The sequence below is a fragment of the Thamnophis sirtalis genome, unplaced genomic scaffold, assembly GCF_051295495.1.
Source record: "Thamnophis sirtalis isolate CommonGarterSnake01/CBP01778 unplaced genomic scaffold, rThaSir2_p1.2 scaffold_9, whole genome shotgun sequence".
Lineage (NCBI taxonomy): Eukaryota > Metazoa > Chordata > Lepidosauria > Squamata > Natricidae > Thamnophis > Thamnophis sirtalis.
In genome coordinates, this window is record NW_028261389.1 from 52813072 (window position 1) to 52830139 (window position 17068).

At 41.2% G+C, this 17068-nt stretch overlaps 1 protein-coding gene across 6 annotated transcripts in view; it reads right to left on the reverse strand.

Moving 5' to 3' along the window:
• IRAK4 (interleukin 1 receptor associated kinase 4) overlaps positions 1-17068 on the reverse strand; it is a 45411-nt gene that overhangs the window by 16274 nt on the left and 12069 nt on the right. For 3 of the 6 annotated variants that reach the window (XM_087723562.1, XM_087723559.1, XM_087723561.1), the window contains exons 7-12: positions 16526-16640; positions 15547-15656; positions 15141-15324; positions 14091-14153; positions 11332-11490; positions 5216-5252 (exon numbers count right to left, since the gene is read on the reverse strand). In XM_087723562.1, coding sequence (XP_087579688.1) covers positions 5217-5252; positions 11332-11490; positions 14091-14153; positions 15141-15324; positions 15547-15656; positions 16526-16640 — 667 coding nt within the window. In that variant the 3' untranslated portion in view covers position 5216. Of the gene's footprint in view, positions 1-3309; positions 3714-4606; positions 4701-5215; positions 5253-11331; positions 11491-14090; positions 14154-15140; positions 15325-15546; positions 15657-16525; positions 16641-17068 lie in introns of those variants that run through there. The other 3 variants (XR_015697771.1, XR_015697770.1, XM_087723560.1) reach the window with 3 other exon arrangements.

Here is a 17068-nt window from a genome sequence, read left to right on the forward strand (position 1 = left end):
TCAAATATTACTTTACAGAAGAATAATCAAACTTTCCCTTCTAATAAAATTTAAACAGCGTAAATAATCTTTCTTAACCTCCTTTTCAAACAATAATTCAAAATAATCTAACCAAGCTTCCCCTTCTTAGTAAAGTTTAAGCAGCGTAGATCAAGTATTACTTTACACAAAAATCAGTTTCTATCTTAAGATAATCCCAACCGACTTTCTCTTCTAATAGGATTTAAATAACGTAAATCATTCCACATGCATTTTACCCTCATCCCTTGCTTGTCTGATATTTACCACTATCAAATTTATGCAGACATTTGTTTAAGATCTAGCTCAAAGTAATTTCAACCAACTTTCCCTTCTAATAAGAATTAAATAGCATGGATCATTCCACATTCAAATAATACTTTCAACAAAAATCAGTTAACCTTCTGTTTTAAAATAGTCCCTTCTAACAAAATTTAAACAACATAATTCATTCCGCATTCATTTTACATCTATCTTAAGATAATCCCAACCGGCTTTTCCTCTTCTAATAAGCTTTAAACAACGTAAATCATTCCGCATATATTTTACCCTCATCCCTTGCTTGTCTGATGTTTACCACTATCAAATTTATGCTGACATTAGTTTAAGATCTAGCTCAAAGTAATTTCACCCAACTTTCCCTTCTAATAAGAATTAATCCGCTTTTTCTACCGGAGAGAGGTCGCAAACCCCCATTCGGTCCATAACTTTGGCAAATATTTTAAAATGTCTAAATTCTCGATCTCCGTTTTTCTGCTTCTCCGAGGGAGGAAAGGCTACCCCCTCCATCTTGCAGCCACGCGGCCTGCCGCTTGCCTTCTCCTTCCGCTTGTCTCTCCTCTCTTCCAAGTGAGTCAGGAAGTCCCGCCTTCAAAGTCCTACGATAGAAATCTCGGGCCTCCGAAACAGAGTTAAGACGAAATCTTTGATTCTCAAATGTGACCGTAATGCCGGCAGGGGCCTCCCATCTGTATCGAATCTGTTGACTCCTAAGCTCTTTAGTTAAAAAGGCGTAGTCCCTTCTTGCTCTCAACATCTGGAAAGGAATATCTTTGAAGACAATCAGGTCCTGGTCATCAACTCGGAGACTGTTATTATGAAACTTTTGCACAATCGCATTTCTGGATTCTTTTGTGGAGAAATATATAATTATGTCCCTCGGGAGCTGTCGCTGTTCCGCTACCAATGAGTTCTGGCGATAGATTTTCCGAATCTGCCAATCAAAGTTAAGTCCCGGGCTTCCCACCGCATGGCTGAAGGCTTCAGCAAAGGTCTGTTTCAGATTCTCTTGCTCCTTTTCACGGAATCCTCTAACTCTTATTGCAAATGCCTTCCTATTAAAATTTATCATCATGAGCTGTTCTTCAGTGTCTCTAATTTTTTGTTGTAATATTTGAATATTAGTAGTCAAATTAAAATTAGCCTTCTCCAAGCTTTCCAATTTATTCTCTATTTCAGCAGAATAATCTGACAGGGCAGACACGGCTGCGAACGTATTCGCCTTCATTTGGTTAATTTTAGACTTTAAATCATCATATAGTTCCAATACAAATTCCTTAATTTCTTTTTTAAAATCATTAAACATTTTAAAGAAATATTCCTGTGTTAAAAATTCTCCAGTAGAGGGCATAGGAGACAAAGGCTGTGGTTCCAATATAAATTCTTTAGATTCTTTAGGCACATTTGTAACAAGACGCTTCTTTGATCTGGGTGCCATAATAAATAAACAGATAAGCAGCGCTTTGCTCCCCTCTGTTTCCAAAGAAAAAGAGTTTATTTTGTTAAGGAGCGGTCTGCAGGAAGGTAAAACCGGCTAAGTACATCCGCTATCAATCACCAACGGGGGGAAATCGCCATTTTGAAGTCCATTTAGACAAAGAAGTCTCTAAGACGAATGGTGCTGGTATTTAAGATTGTAATAAAAGCATAAATCTCACAGGAGTGGGACCCGCCCGTATTAACCTAGCTTGAAAAAAACTTTGCTTTGTCCTGGGGGGGGCTAGCCTGTCTGGGGCTGCCAAAAAAGGCAGCTGAGAAGAACTGGCTGGAGATAAAAGCTCCGCTCCCGCTGGATCTAATCTCTGTCCACAGCCAAAAAAAAAGAAAAGGCTGTGGGTTACGAATAGACCCTAGCATACAGAGCTACTCCCTGCCCCTTTCTTAGCCAAAAAGGGGTGATATCTATGATCTTATTTAGATATACAGACCAGATCCCTGAGAGGAGCTCGGTTGAGCCCTCCTCGGCAACAGGCCACGCCCCCAGGAAGAATTGTGATTACTTTCTGAGTTCAAACAAATCATTTGATTCTGCAGAACATTGTTCCTGTGAGTTGACCTAAGCAATCTTGTTAGTGTTTTCCAGATGAAGGAAAATACATGCCCATTAGAAATTGTAGTCCCAAACTTATTAAAGAGGGCCAAATTCACAAAGTATCCATTCAAAATAAAAACACTGATTAATGTAGTCTTAATGTATGGGTCATTTATAGGAAGTAATAGTCCTACATCCATTGGCTTTTGCTTCCTTGTAAATATGCATGTTTTATATTTATTAAATAAGCATTTTATATGCAATGAACATGGGAAATATGTAAACTATGTTTCTAGAGATTAATTTGTTAATTTCAATTTCTTTTCTCCTTGTCCCTATATAAAATGTATATCAATATATTCAGTAAACTGATTAATAAATAAGGTTTAATTTGAATGAACAATCATTTGTGAATCACCACTGTTGCTATCCTTAATTTTAAACACATGCTTGGCAATAAAATAGATTTTTAGTTAATTTATAAAACCATGTATTTCTGTAGAAAGCAAACTGCCATTATTTCTGCAGTTTTTCACATATGCTGTGGATTGCAGCACTACAGGGCGGGGCATAACCTTTTCCTAGGGGGTCACAGCAACACTTGTAATAACAACACAAATAATTCATACACCATTCGAAAGCCCATCAAAAACTGAGTTTATTGACACGATTTAATAGTCAGTATGACCACCATTAGCCCTTCGAACAGCATTCAAACGAGGTGGATAAGAACACAACAAATCTTCAAACAGTTCCGTTCGATTTTCCAGATTTTTCAACACAGTTTCCAAATTCATTCTCAAAGTTTCAACCGAAACAAATTTAACATTTAATAGCTCATTCAATTCAGTTTTTTATGGGCTTTAAAATGAGGTGTCGCGGAAGTTGTAAACTGCTGTCGATCTTGCTGTGACCCCCTAGGAAAAGGTTATGCCCCGCCCTGTACAGTTTCAATGACAATAAGGTCGATTATTACTTAATAATAGTGACAGGATTGTTTATTTTTATTATCACATTCCTAATACTTTAGGAATTTCTGCCCATAATAATTATAGCAATAGCAATAGCAGTTAGACTTATATACCGCTTCATAGGGCTTTCAGCCCTCTCTAAGCGGTTTACAGAGTCAGCATATCGCCCCTACAGTCTGGGTCCTCATTTCACCCACCTCGGAAGGATGGAAGGCTGAGTCAAACTTGAGCCGGTGAGATTAGAACCACTGAACTGCAGATAACAGTCAGCTGAAGTGGCCTGCAGTACTGCATCCTAACCACTGCGCCACCTCGGCTCCTATCAAAAACAGCATCAACTGGAACAAGGGAAGTGTAGTAACGGATCCAAAGCAAATAAAGATTGCCTTGCAAAGCAAAAAATACTCGTCTACCTGAAAATAAGCAGTTTTGAATTCATTACAGTAGCAGAGTTCCTTCCGACCGATGCCCTCATTAAATCATGAGCTTCCCCATCCCCTTTGCCTATGACAACTTGAGAGAAGGTCAGGGATGCTTTGCGAGTTGACATTCAGTTTATTTCCTAATAATTGTGCATGTGACTTCACCAATAAACTGATGAATTAGTGACTGAAAAGGTGCTTTCTATTGTATACTTTAAAATGCATAAGGTGGTACAAGAAGGAAGATGATTGTGTCATCATTATGAATACTGTTAAATAATTAAATAGATGTGTGCTTAAGGATGTGAATGAGGAAAACAATACCTGCCCGCTACATTAATATATACAATATTAATCATGTGAAATCTATAAATACAAGATTTTTTGATGTGGTATATGCTTATAGATATTGGAAGAAGATACTTAATTCATAAGAAAAATCAAGACTCTTCTAAGATCTAGATATATGGTTTGAGACCTCTCAGAACTAGAGCTTTTTCCTCAAAACAGACCGCAGCATCGAATACTTAAACTTTCCCAATTTTCTCACTTCAGATCCAAGTTTTCTTGACCTTTACTTAGTTCAAATGGTGAGGATAATAATCCTTGCATTAGTCCTTATAAAAAACCTTTACTGGAATCATTTTAATAAATTTTGAGACAATCAATAAATAACAAAGTTCTCTCCTACTTTAGCATCAAACTTAAATGAAACCTTTGCTAGGCTAAAATGAAGCAAATAGAGTTTCCTCCCAGCTATCCATTCAAAGCAAATCTCGCAATACTGAAGAGTATTCATAGATTCTCCAGCCTCACCATTTTTTTTTCATTCTTAGCAATGAGAAATTAAGTTACATAAGGTTATAGCAGAGGTGGGTTCCTACCGATACGGTACGATTCGGCCAAATAGGTAGTAACTCCGGCGGACATGTGACCATACCAGTTCTATCCTCTGCAGCGCCATCTTGATTTTCTGTTCTGCACATGCACAGAACAATCTTGATTGAAAAAATGTATTTTCCCCCTATTTAAATGATGTGCGCATGTGCAAAATTTTCCAGGTGCCAAACCAGTAGTAATGGTGGCAGGAACCCACCCCTGGATTATAGTATTATTCTCTTAATAAGAATAAAACTCTCAAGGTGACATTAATTCAGTTTAAGAAATTTGCTAAGGGAAAAGAAGTCTACTAGAAAAGAGACATTGTTTTTGAAAATAAAATAAATTTTGTTTAGAAGGTATAATAGAAGCATACATTATTTTAAAAAAGACAAGATTACGTGACCTTTGTTGCAGATTTTACTTTGGTGTTACTGAATACATTTTTATGATTATATTTATGAATAGACCCTAATTCTTTAAATAGATAAATGGGCACAAATCTTATTGTGTTCATTTAAAAACACTGAATAACCATCAGAGATGAACACGAATATTCAAGGCAGATATAAGAACAGGTTTGTTTAAACACCAAGTTAAGATACAGAACTGACCTTATTCAATCAACATTTCTTTTAAATGTTCTTTGACCTGAAACAGAAGAAATATAAAATTCATGCTCACAAAATTAAAAAGTGGGTATATACATATTTACAAATATATATATACAGTTGCAAGAAAAAGTATGTGAACCCCTTGGGATTATGTGGGGTTTTGCATGAATTGGTCATAAAATGTGCTCTGAACTTCATCTAAGTCACAACAATAGAAAATATATGTGCAATTAAACCATGGCAACATCTAATGTTTGTGTAGTATTATTTTCAGCAGACTGTGTTTTTCTATTGTTGTGACTTAGATGAAGTTCAGAGCACATTTTATGACCAATTCATGCAAAATCCCAAGGGGCTCACATACTTTTTCTTGCAACTGTACATATCATATATACATGCATACACATACGCACACACATACCATGTTTCCCCTGAAAATACGACCTCTGAAAGTAAGTCTAGCTTGATTTTATATGTGAGCCCAATATAAGCCTTACCCCCTAAATCTGAATCTGAAATTTTCCAGGTTTCCACCCAAAAGAAAGCTCAAGCCCCTGCCCAGCACCCACATGTCCATCACATGATCCAATCAGGCACTATCCTTAACTGGGGATGCCTCCCAGCTTCAGGGCAAGATGACCTTGACTTTCTCAGAAATAATGTTATTTTGACTATATATCACCCACACTGTATATAACCCCCCCCCCCCCCAATAAAAAATGTGGCAAGCCTGAAGGCCCAAATGTAAAATATGGCTTCCAGGTCTGACAGGCTGCCCCCCTCAGCAGAAAAACATATCCTGTAACGAGAGTAATGCAAGGGGGTTAATATCATACAACTAATCACCTCTTCCCTCCACCCAGGGCGACCCTTTGCCTTGTCATATTTGTCATGGAATTGCCTATCCAATTTGTCTGCTTGCACAACCCAACTCTTTACCAAGGTAGCTTCAGACAAAGGGTACCCTTTCCAATGAACTAAATATTGTAAATGGCCCCTTTAGTCTAGAACAGTGGTTCTCAACCTTCCTAATGCCGCAACCACTGTTCCCTCTAAGGTGCGCGGCTGCGCGGCCGTGCACCTTGCGAGAAAGCCCCGCGCAGCAGTTTCTATCTGCCGCGCAGAGATTTCTGTAAAGGAAACGTTTTGCAGGCGGCTACAACTGGATCCGGCAGTGCTGTTGCCTGTTGGAGGAGGAGGAGGCGAACCAGCCTGCCACCACCGGCCACCACCAGCCCCGCCGCTCTTCCCGCCCCCTTCCCAGCCCCACAGTCCAGCGGACGCAGCAGAAGCAGCCCCGGGGCTCCGCTGCCACTCCCCGCATTTTCTGGACGGGGTCTCGCAGGAAGGAATCCCCTCTCCAAGAGAGCACCAGAAAGAACTTAAAAGATTTTTTAAGAGAGCTGGGTTTTTCATTTATATTATATGTATGAACAGAATTAACACAAATTGCAGATACCAATCAAAAATAAAGAAAAAAAGGATGAAATAATGCTCATTTTTAAAAACTCAATGAAAATAAAAACAATATACCAAGAAGGTGGCATACTGGTTGTGATTTGATCTCTTCGGGGGATCCCGGGGATCCCCTATACAAGTATTTTAATATTGCAGACTTGCAGTATTATAAGTCATACTGATATTATAGAACACTTTAATTAAGCGGGTCCCTTGAATAAACATAACTTTGAGTTTCAAATAACACTGATTTCGTTGTTGTCTTAGGTGACATCTGTGAAAAAAATTCAGGTGCTCAGGCATGAAAATGCTCAAACACTATACTTTTTCGCTCACACTGAAAAAAAATTAGAGGGAACATTGGCCACAACCCTTTAATACAGTTCCTCATGTTGTGGTGCCCCCAACCATAAAATTGTTTTTTGTTTTTCGTATTTTCTTTCAAATATATGTGTTTTCCGATGGTCTTAGGCAATCTCTGTGAAAGGGTCTTTCGACCCCCAAAGGGGTCCTGACCCACAGGTTGAGAACCACTGGTCTAGAATCTAAATTTTTCTTCACTTCATAATTTCTCCTTGTACTACTATAGGAAGAGGTGGTGGCTGGGTCTGAGGTCTTAATCCAGACCGAATGACTGGTTTTAGCAAGCTACAATGAAAAACAGGATGTACTTTCCCTAGAATGCTGGGAAGACTAAGTTGAACCGTCACTGGGTTAATTACTTTCACTATTGGGAAACGACCCAAAAACTTAGGTCCTAGTTTTTTGCTAGGCAGCCTCAACTGTATATATTTGGTTGATAAGAAACTCCTACAAAGTAGGAGGGGTTGAAGCAGGGGGTGCTTGTCTGCCTGCTTTTTATACTCTTCAGCAGCTTCTGCCAGCGCTTTCTTGGTATTTTCTCACCCCTTTTTCAGAGAATCCATCCACTCTGTTAGAGACATTGAAGAGGAGGGTTCTCTAGGCAGTTCAGACATGAGGACAAATCCCATGCCACTGGTAACTTGGAAAGGAGTCAATCTGGTGCTGCTATGCTAGACATTGTTGTAAGCCACTTCTGCAAACGGTAACAGGTCCGACCAATTTTCTTGACAAGGCATCTGTAACAGTTTTTTTTTCCTGCTGGGATGTACTTTAGTTTGAATTTGAACCGTCTGAAGTACTGTGCCCAGCAGACTTGTTTTCTGGGGGTTTGCAGAGCTTTGAGGTTTTTGTGATCAGTCTAGACACCTCCCCCCTCAGGAAATGTCTCCATGAGAGCAGGGCCCAGCGGATTGTATAGGCTTTCTTCTCCCAAATGGCCCGTCGTCTCTCGGTGTCAGTGAGCTTTTTGAACATGTAGCCACAAGGCAGGAGTTGTCCCTTTTGATCCCTTTGCAGGACCACTGCTGCCATGGCTATGTCACTGGCATCTGCTTGTATTATGAATTGTTGCTATGGATCCAGGTGCTGCAAAATCAGCTCAAAAATGTTCTTTTTAACTTTTCAAAGGCTTTTTGACAGTCCATTGTCCAAGTAAGCGGCTGGCTATTCAGTAGCCAAGGTAATCTAGGAAAGTCTTGTGGAATTTACACTTTGACAGCTTTGAGTAAAGCTTGGTGGTGAGTTTTTTCATACTTGCCATACCAGATTTACGTGTTCTTCAAAGGTTTTGCTGAATATAAGAATGCAATCTAGGTAAACGAGGACCCCTTTATAAAGGTGCTCATGCAGCACTTCATTGATTAGTTGCATGAAGACTACGGGGGCTCCTTGCAAACAGAAAGGCATGACTTTAAATTGGAAGCTATCGAGCAGGCAATTGAATGCAGTTTTCCATTCATCTCCTTGTCAGATTCTTATGGGGTAATATGTTTCTCTTAAATCCAACTTGAACACCTTGCCCTTGGACAAATGATTCAGAATGTCCTTCATGAAGGAAGGTAGATGTTCGCCATGCACATGGCATTAATTCTACGAAAATCAATGCAAAGTCTCATTCCCCCATCTTTTTTTTTTCTTTGAAGAGTACTAGGGCTACTACTTTGCGGGCTGGATGAAGCCCCACGCTAGATTGGCATTGATGTATTTTCTCTGTTCCTCAATTTCTTTAGGAGTCATGGAATACATCTTAGTTTAGTCACTGGTATAAATTCTATCACGCAATTGGTCGGCTGTGAGGGGAGAGGAAGTTGCAGTCTTCTTCAGTGAAAACCCCCGATAAGTCTTGGTACTCTTTTGGTACTTGCTGACTGCCAGCTAGCTCATCAGAGGCTGCAGGCTCAGGCCCATTGGCACTGCTAAGGATCGTGGTCTCTAGATAATGGTGCAGTTTTATGGGTGGCAGCGTTCCAATGCCATTGGTTAATTTTCTATAACCATCCTCCCATTTGATGGTTGGACCCCACTTGTCTAGCCATGCAAGCCCTAATATGATCGACAGTCATTTTGGGGGCTATGACAAATTGGATGAGGTCTCAGTGGCGTCCCATCTCCAGCCTGATGAGTTTCGTGACTAAAGTAACAGGGGCCCTGGCAATTAGCATCCCATCAATTTGCTCAAAGCAGATGGGGCGAGCTAGGGTCTGTACGTATGCCTAACTGCTCAACTATGGGGAGGCTGATTAGGCACTGAGTACAGCCTGTGTCAATAACAGCCTCTATTTCCCCTTGGGACCTGTCTCTGGTACTACTATTTTGGTTTTGATAGTGAAGGGCAGATGGCTGCACTTACCATTGGGTTGTCATCACCACTATTTTCACCCGCAGGAGCTGGAGGAGCTTCACCAGCTAGAGTTCCCTTGACTTCATTGGGAAGGAGCGAAACTTCTGCAGCCTGTTTGGCAAGTCGTCCTTTATCAGACGGCTTCCACGGGGTCCCGGCCATGGCTGGAGGCTGAGCTTGGGGAACCAGGGACTGGTCCAACCACTCTGAAGCCCGGTGCCCATGTTGGCCACACCAGTAGCATTTGACAGTCCCGGATGGTGTTGGGATCAGCACCTCAGCTTTCTTCACCTGGGCCCGGAATCCCAGGCGTCTCCTGGCTGGCTTTTCTGTGGTTGGCTTTCTGTTGGGGGTGGATTTCCAGGTCTAAAATAACAGTTGTACCACATCTGTATGTGGTCCAGTACTCCCCTGATGCCACAGGCTTGTCCAAGATCCGGATCCAGGGCCTCCTTAAAAGTATGCAATAGGAGGTGTTCTGGCCAGTCTCTTAGTTTTCCGGCCAGCCTCTGAAATTCCCAAATTAGTTCTTTTACAGGTCAGCTGGCTTGTTTCAATTCCTTAATCTGAGCCTTAGCTTCCACTTGATGGACAACGTTGCTAAATCTACTCTGCATCAACTGGACGAACTCGTCAGCATCTTCTATCTCAGGGGCTTCTTCATCGTAGAGCTCAGCTATCCATTCTGACACCTCCCCTTCATTCATGCCGTCCAAGATGGCAGAAATCAATTATCAAACAGTATTGATTTGCATATTGGTCGATTTAGGCCCAGACAGTTGAGAAAGTAGGCTAGTTTCCTAGGGGTCCTATGAAATGTCACCCAGAACTGTGGAGGGGGAAGAGCTGCTGGGCTTGTGCAGGTTGCTGACCGGGCACCTGCTGCTGGACCGGCACTTGCTGTGGGACCACCAGCACTTGTAGTGGCCCCGGGACCTACTGAGGGATCATGACCTGGGCTGGAACCTTCTGTGCAACAACAACTGGCGGCTGGAAAGGGCCAAGCAGTTGGAAAGGCAATGGTTGCTGGATCGGAGCTGGCGTCCACTGGAACTGCACCTATCCTTGGCCTGGTTGGAATGCCCACCCAGGTGGGATCTTGCTTGCTGGCGGTAGTCCAAAGACAGGTTGCAGAGATGGGGTAGGGAGACCCCAGAAGCCCTGTTGTGGACCCAACATCACCCAGACAGGCTGATTTAGCAAGCCCAGTAGTTGGGTCCCAGTGATTGCATACCAGTAGTGACTGGAGCCATGGCTGGTCCATTACAAGGCGTGAGGCTATGGACCGAGCCACTCTTTGCGGAGTGGAAAGAAGCTGAGGCTCCACTCCATTATGCTGCAATTTCTTGGCGGGAAGGTGAACGTAGGCTATGCCAAGGTCCACTTGGACTGCTTGGTGCCGAGGGGTTGAGTAATGTGTTCATGCCGAATTGGCCAAACTGCTCCAGGAGCCCCACCAGCAAATTCTCCAAAATGCCTGCTGCATGTCTGCTTTGGCACTCTCCACTTGAAGGTCAAGGCTTGTCCCACACCCATGTGTGGTTCCAACAGCTTCTCCTGGAGGGGGGTAATTCCCATGACTTCACTTTGCAGGCTGCAAACTCCACTCGGGTGCTGGCTCCTTGCATCGGGCTCCTAGCTGGAGTTCCTTTTCTGTGGCTCCTGCTGCCTTTACCACAGCTTAGGAAAGGTAGAACATGGTCTCAACATGAGTCACTGAATCTGATGGCTTCCAGGTTTGACAGGAGTTTCTGAAGGCCTCTGACAGTGAAAAGGAGGCCAAGTGAGGCGAGTCAGTGGACAACATCCCTCTCCCCAAAAATAAGACCTGGTGCCTTCCTATATAAGTCAGGGTCTTAGTTTTTGGGAAAGATGATATACATACATACACACATACATACATACATACATACATACATACGTGGGTGTGTTGCATGACATTTAAAATTGGTACCCTTTCAATATCTGGCCTCCGGTTCTTCTTCTCATGCAGACATGGGGCAGCAATTGAATACATATGTTCAATTGAGGTGATGTTCCAATTGCTGATTTTTTTATCAACATAATCTTCAATAGTTTTTTCTTCATCTTCAATTTCCTCTTTGATGGACAACTGAATGGAGCAGCAAAGTATTAAAATATTACTTAATAATATAAGAATTCCATAAGGAAGGAAGAAAAAATAGATTGTTCTTGTGAATTGATTTAAATGGAATAAAGCACGTTTAGATTTTATGGTAGGATGGGGCAATGGGAGAGGTCATATATTTCTTCCCATCTTCTGGGGGAATATTTTTAAGTTAAATGGACAGTTATCGTGTTTCCCCGAAAATAAGACAGGGTCTTATATTTTTTTGACCCACGAAATATGGCCTTGGGCTTATTAGAGGGGGAGGGCTTATTATTTTTCAAGTGCAGGAAGCAGCAAGCCCACCAGCCCCACCCTCTCTGTCCCACTATCTGCTTGCCTGCAGCCACAATGACCCAAGTTCTCCTTGCATCCTGCTCTTCGCCTGCCCTGCTTGCTGGCCGCGGAACAGGTGACTGTGCTGCTCTGGCCTAGCGGCGGCGAGGGGGAGACTCTTCCTGGCAGAACAAATGAACACACACACACCCTCCCCCTCCTCCTCTCTTTCTCACACACTCATACACAGCATTCTTTCCTTGGGAGCTCTGCACAGATGTAGAGAAGACTTCGGATAGAGCAATTGGGGGATGTGCGTCTGCGCTGAGATCCCAAGGAAAAAACGATTGCCAGGAAGGGCGGGGGATTTTGCCTCTTATCCTGTTCTGAGTCTGTGCTGAGCTTCAGAACAGGGTAAGAGGAAGGAAAATCTCCCCTCCCCATTTTCAAGCCGTTCGCAAAAATGCCTCATTCCGAGCCTTCAATCCTGGAATATGCTGAAGGCTCGAAATGGAACATTTTTGCAAACCGTTTGAAAATATGGAGGGGATATTCCTGCCTCTTCCCCTGTTCTGAAGGTCACAGACTGAAAACAGGGTAAGAGACAAAATCCTCCCTCCTGCATGCCTTCAATCCTGGATAATATAAAGGCTTGGAATGTGACATTTTTCAAACCTCTTGAAAATGGGGAGTGGGGATTTTGTCTCTTATCTTGTTCTCAGTCTGTGCTGACCTTTAGAACAGGGGGAGAGGCAGGAATATCTCCCTCCCCATTTTCAAGCCATTCACAAAAACACACCATTTCGAGCCTTCAACGTGAATATGCAGGTGAGAAGCGACCTTCTGTAGGCATTAAAATCCATACACTTGGGACATCGGAAGAAGCCCTGCGAGGAGACGCTGCTGCCGAAGTGCAGGAAATCTCCTCCCCACAACCTGCAGATCATCCTTTCAAAGAGGAATTTCACCAGGACGAAGAGGTGGCTGAAGGCGGCGTTTCTGTCGCTTTCATCCTGGTGAACTCCTCTTTGAAAGGATGATCTGTAAGGGGGGAGGAGATTTCCTGCACTTCGGCAGCAGCATCTCCTCGCATGGCTTCTTCCGATGTTCCAGGTGTATTGATTTCCATGCCTTCTTTTCCTGTTCCGTGGACAGAATTGCGAGCTGTGACTATCACTGTTAGGCAAGAAGGGCATGAGGCATTTGGATTGTGTTGCTTGGCCTCCGGTTTCTTTTGCAGCTGCAATTGGCTGCAAAAGCAACCAGAGTTTGCTGGAGGCAGAGGCCTGAGCGGCACCTGCGAATCAGCTGTTTTGTGAATGGAGCGGCCCACTGATCTGATTAAGGGGCCAAGAAGCCCTGAGGTGACCGGGTAAGGGAAGGGCTGCCCCCTGTTCTGGCTAAACCCACCCCTTCACTAGAGCTTATTTTCGGGGGAGAGTTTATAATTTTGCCCACTGCGAAAATCTGGCATGGCCTTAGTTTCAGGACATGTCATATTTTCGGGGAAACACGGTATATTTCAATCACATTAAACATTTCCTTATCTGAACTTGCATATTTTCTATCTTCGTTAGAATAGAATAAGCTGGAAGGGACTTTGGAGGTCTTCTACTCCAGCCCTCGCCTCAAGCAGGAGAACCTATACCAATTTAGATAAGTGACTGCTAGACTCTTCTTAAAAACTTCTAGAGAAGCACCCACAATTTCTGAAGGCAAGCTTTTCCACTGAAAAGAACGTTTCTCCTTAATTCCAGGTTGATTCTCCTTTATTAGTTTCCAACCATTTAACAACTTTATAATTTTTATTGATAAGAAATTATTATCTTCAATTAAAATAATGCCCCGTTTCCCTGATTCATATTCAGATACTTCTTTCTTCAGTTTCCAAACGGAATCAAGAAACTGCTTTATTCTATGACTTGATACTTCTGGTATTAACAGAAACACACTGCCACATTGGTTCTTATGCCTACATGGATCTAACTTTAAAATAAACCAGCATAAGGACAATTTTTTTTTTAAATTCCCCAATATAGACATTACAAATATTTGATGTTCACTTCAATGATCACTCTAAATCCCTGTTTTAACTATAACTTGTTAAATAAGCCACAAGCAAATCGTAATACAACTTAGGGCAATATGTAAAATGGGCAAATGTTAGCTTCTACCAGAATCTGCCGAACCCATTGAAGCAGTAGACCAGCTTTTCTTAGCCTTGTGCCCTCCAAAGATGCTGAACTTCAGCTGGCATGGCACTGGCATAGCACTGAAACTGACACATGGAACTATAAATATAAACATACCAGTAACTGGGGGTCCCGATTTTCATCCATAGGACTAAGTCCAGTTATTATTTCAAGTAATACCTGGAAATAGGTAAAAATTAATAAATGAAATAGATGTCACAGGTTTTCATCAAATATCGCTGTACAACAATCAATGAAAAAAAGTTACTATTTTATTTCACTGAGAGACACTCAATTACCTTAGCAATAAAGTGAGTGAACTTTGATACAATTCCATAAAGACTTAGTTTAGACCTACTGATCAAAAGTGTATATATGAATCAGTGGTGGGTTCCAGATCCCGTTGCAACCAGTATGGTGGAACGGGGCCCGGCGTCCCCCACATGCACCCGCACAGGCGTCCTTACCTCCCCAACACCTCTGCAATGTGCGGAAATGCCAGAGAGATCAAATATAGGTAAGGAGCTCGGATGAGCGGGTGGGCTTTCCGGAGCACCGTACCGGAACAGTATCCGGTGCTCCCGGCAGACACCGGTGCACCCGTATCAGGTTGTACCGCCTGCAACCCACCACTGATATGAATATATGAACACACTGTATTTTCAAAATTTGTATGGCTATCAATAGACCCAGGATTACATCAGAAACTTTTTCAAATTCTACATTTCATAGAGGGGAATTTGAAGCCTTTTCATAATAAACCAAAATTTAAATAAGTAAATATCTGATACCTGCCTGAAAAAGAAATATTACCTGACTACTGTATTCCCTCTGACCACTGGAGTCAGCCTCTTAGGAAAAACTCTGGCTTGTGATAAAATAATGGGCAATTCCCACTAAATCCCATTCATGACATTCTTAGTCATGAAGAAAAATGAAATCTGTCTTCAAAAGCAGGGCAATTCAGGAACAATTCAGACACTGGTATTACAGGAAAACTGGAGTTAAATTTAGTTGTGCATTGGACCATCCCAAAGTTGGAAAACAAGGTGCAGTTTATAAGCTAACAATAATTTTTCATTAGGCAAGATGGTTTAAGAAATAGAAAGGGAAAGGAAAGGAAAACAACCTTCATTTACTGACTTATTTTAAAAAATAGCAACTTACCACGCCAAAACTGAAGACATCCGATTTAGGAGTTATCTCCCCTCTTAATGCCTCTGGAGCCATATAGGCTGCTGTCCCAACTATTCTATCTGTTAGAATAGTGTGTGTAAATCTTACCGATGCTCTTGCAAGCCCAAAGTCAGAAAGTTTTGGTACAAATGTTTCTGTTAGTAAGATATTTGCACTGGGGAAAAAATAGTAAGCTAAAAATTATTTTTTGTCCTCTCCCTGAAAGAGAGCCAATATATCAAACAGAAACAACAGCTGATTGAATCCAAATGATGGCGAACCTTTCTGGAATTCATTTCACAAAGAACTCAAAGGAAAGGGCTAGATCTCATAGCCTTTTTATCCTATTGCCACCCTCTAGAATACTTTTCACAGAAATTAATTTTACGGGTTCTACCTTTTAACATCTCGATGGATGTGGTTATTTTCATGCAAGAAGGCGATTCCATTTGATGTCCCAAACGCAATGTTGCATCTTGTGTCCCATGGTATTGGTGGAGAGTTGTCCTTTATAAACAGGGAGAGTAGAAAAATTTCAGTACTTTACTGGGATCAATTATTTTATTCAATAAAATTAAACTAACAAAAGAAGAAAAACAAAGTTGAGAGCATTCCATTCCCAAGAACAAGCAGCACTGACCAAGTAAAGCTACAATAATGTCTGATATTTTTTTTCAAGATAAGCTGCTACTTATAAATTTGGATTTTATTTTTTCATGTGAGTGATTCCATGAATTGAAAGGCCATATTTGGCAATTTGGAAAAGAAGTATATTTCTATCTCATATTTATGTATTATATAAATTATATAATTTAATATATATAATAAATAATATAATTATATATTAGAAACGACAATATTTGGAGACTAGTCACTAGTCAAAGAAAACTGGTCATATTGTAATAAACTTTTTGACTAAATTCACCATGGATTATGAACCATTTTTTCCCAACAGATACTATACTTTAAGCTAAGGACATTTTGCTCCTGTTCAAGCATAACAATCTCTAATTAATTTTAAAAATAGTGAAACATCTGATATACTCCTCCTAGCTGTACTAAATGAAGAGTAATAGTTTAACATTATGTCTGCAAAGGCTACAGATTTTTCTTAAACTGATTCATAAAACATTTATTAGGAATTCAAACAGGAATTACTGTTATGTAGAGAAATGTTATAATATTAAACCAGTTTTCCTCCAAAATAATGAATCGAGAATAGCTGACAATGCACGAGAAAAGCAATCTTAATAAGGAGAAATATGATTTCTGGTTTTCATTGTTAAGTTTTAAAAAATTAAATATTTAAAAAGCATGATCCTGCATGAATGTTAAGTTTCATACCTTTAGATCTGAATACTAAAGAAACGACTTACCAGGCAAGCTAATCTATCAAGCAAGGAGCCGTTGGGCATATAATCATATACTAAGCAAGGCTGATTAAAATCATTTGAGAAACCAAGCAATTCTACTAAGTTCTCATGTTGGCACCTGTAGACAAAAGTAGATAGTTTTAGATTGTTGGGGCTTTTCTGTTTTTCAATATGTACCATTCTGAAAAACATAAAAGGATTTAAGCTACTGTATTTTTCGGAGTATAAGACGCACCTTTTTCCCTCAAAAGAGGGTGAAAAACTGGATGAGTCTTATATACTGAATACAGCATTTTTGGCCTCCTGAAACCCCACCCCCTTTGCAAAAATGGCCGTGCATAGCCTTTAGGAGGCTTCCAGAGTGCTCCTGGGGGCTGAGGAGGGCACAAATGAGCAAAAAACAGACCGGTGTTTTGCTCATTTTTGCCCCCTTCCCCAGCCGCCAGGAGCACTCTATAAGCCTCCTAAAGGCTATGCATGCCCTTTCTTTGACAAAAAATGGGCCCATGTTCGTAAATTTTTGGGAGGTATGCAGAGTGCAAAAAC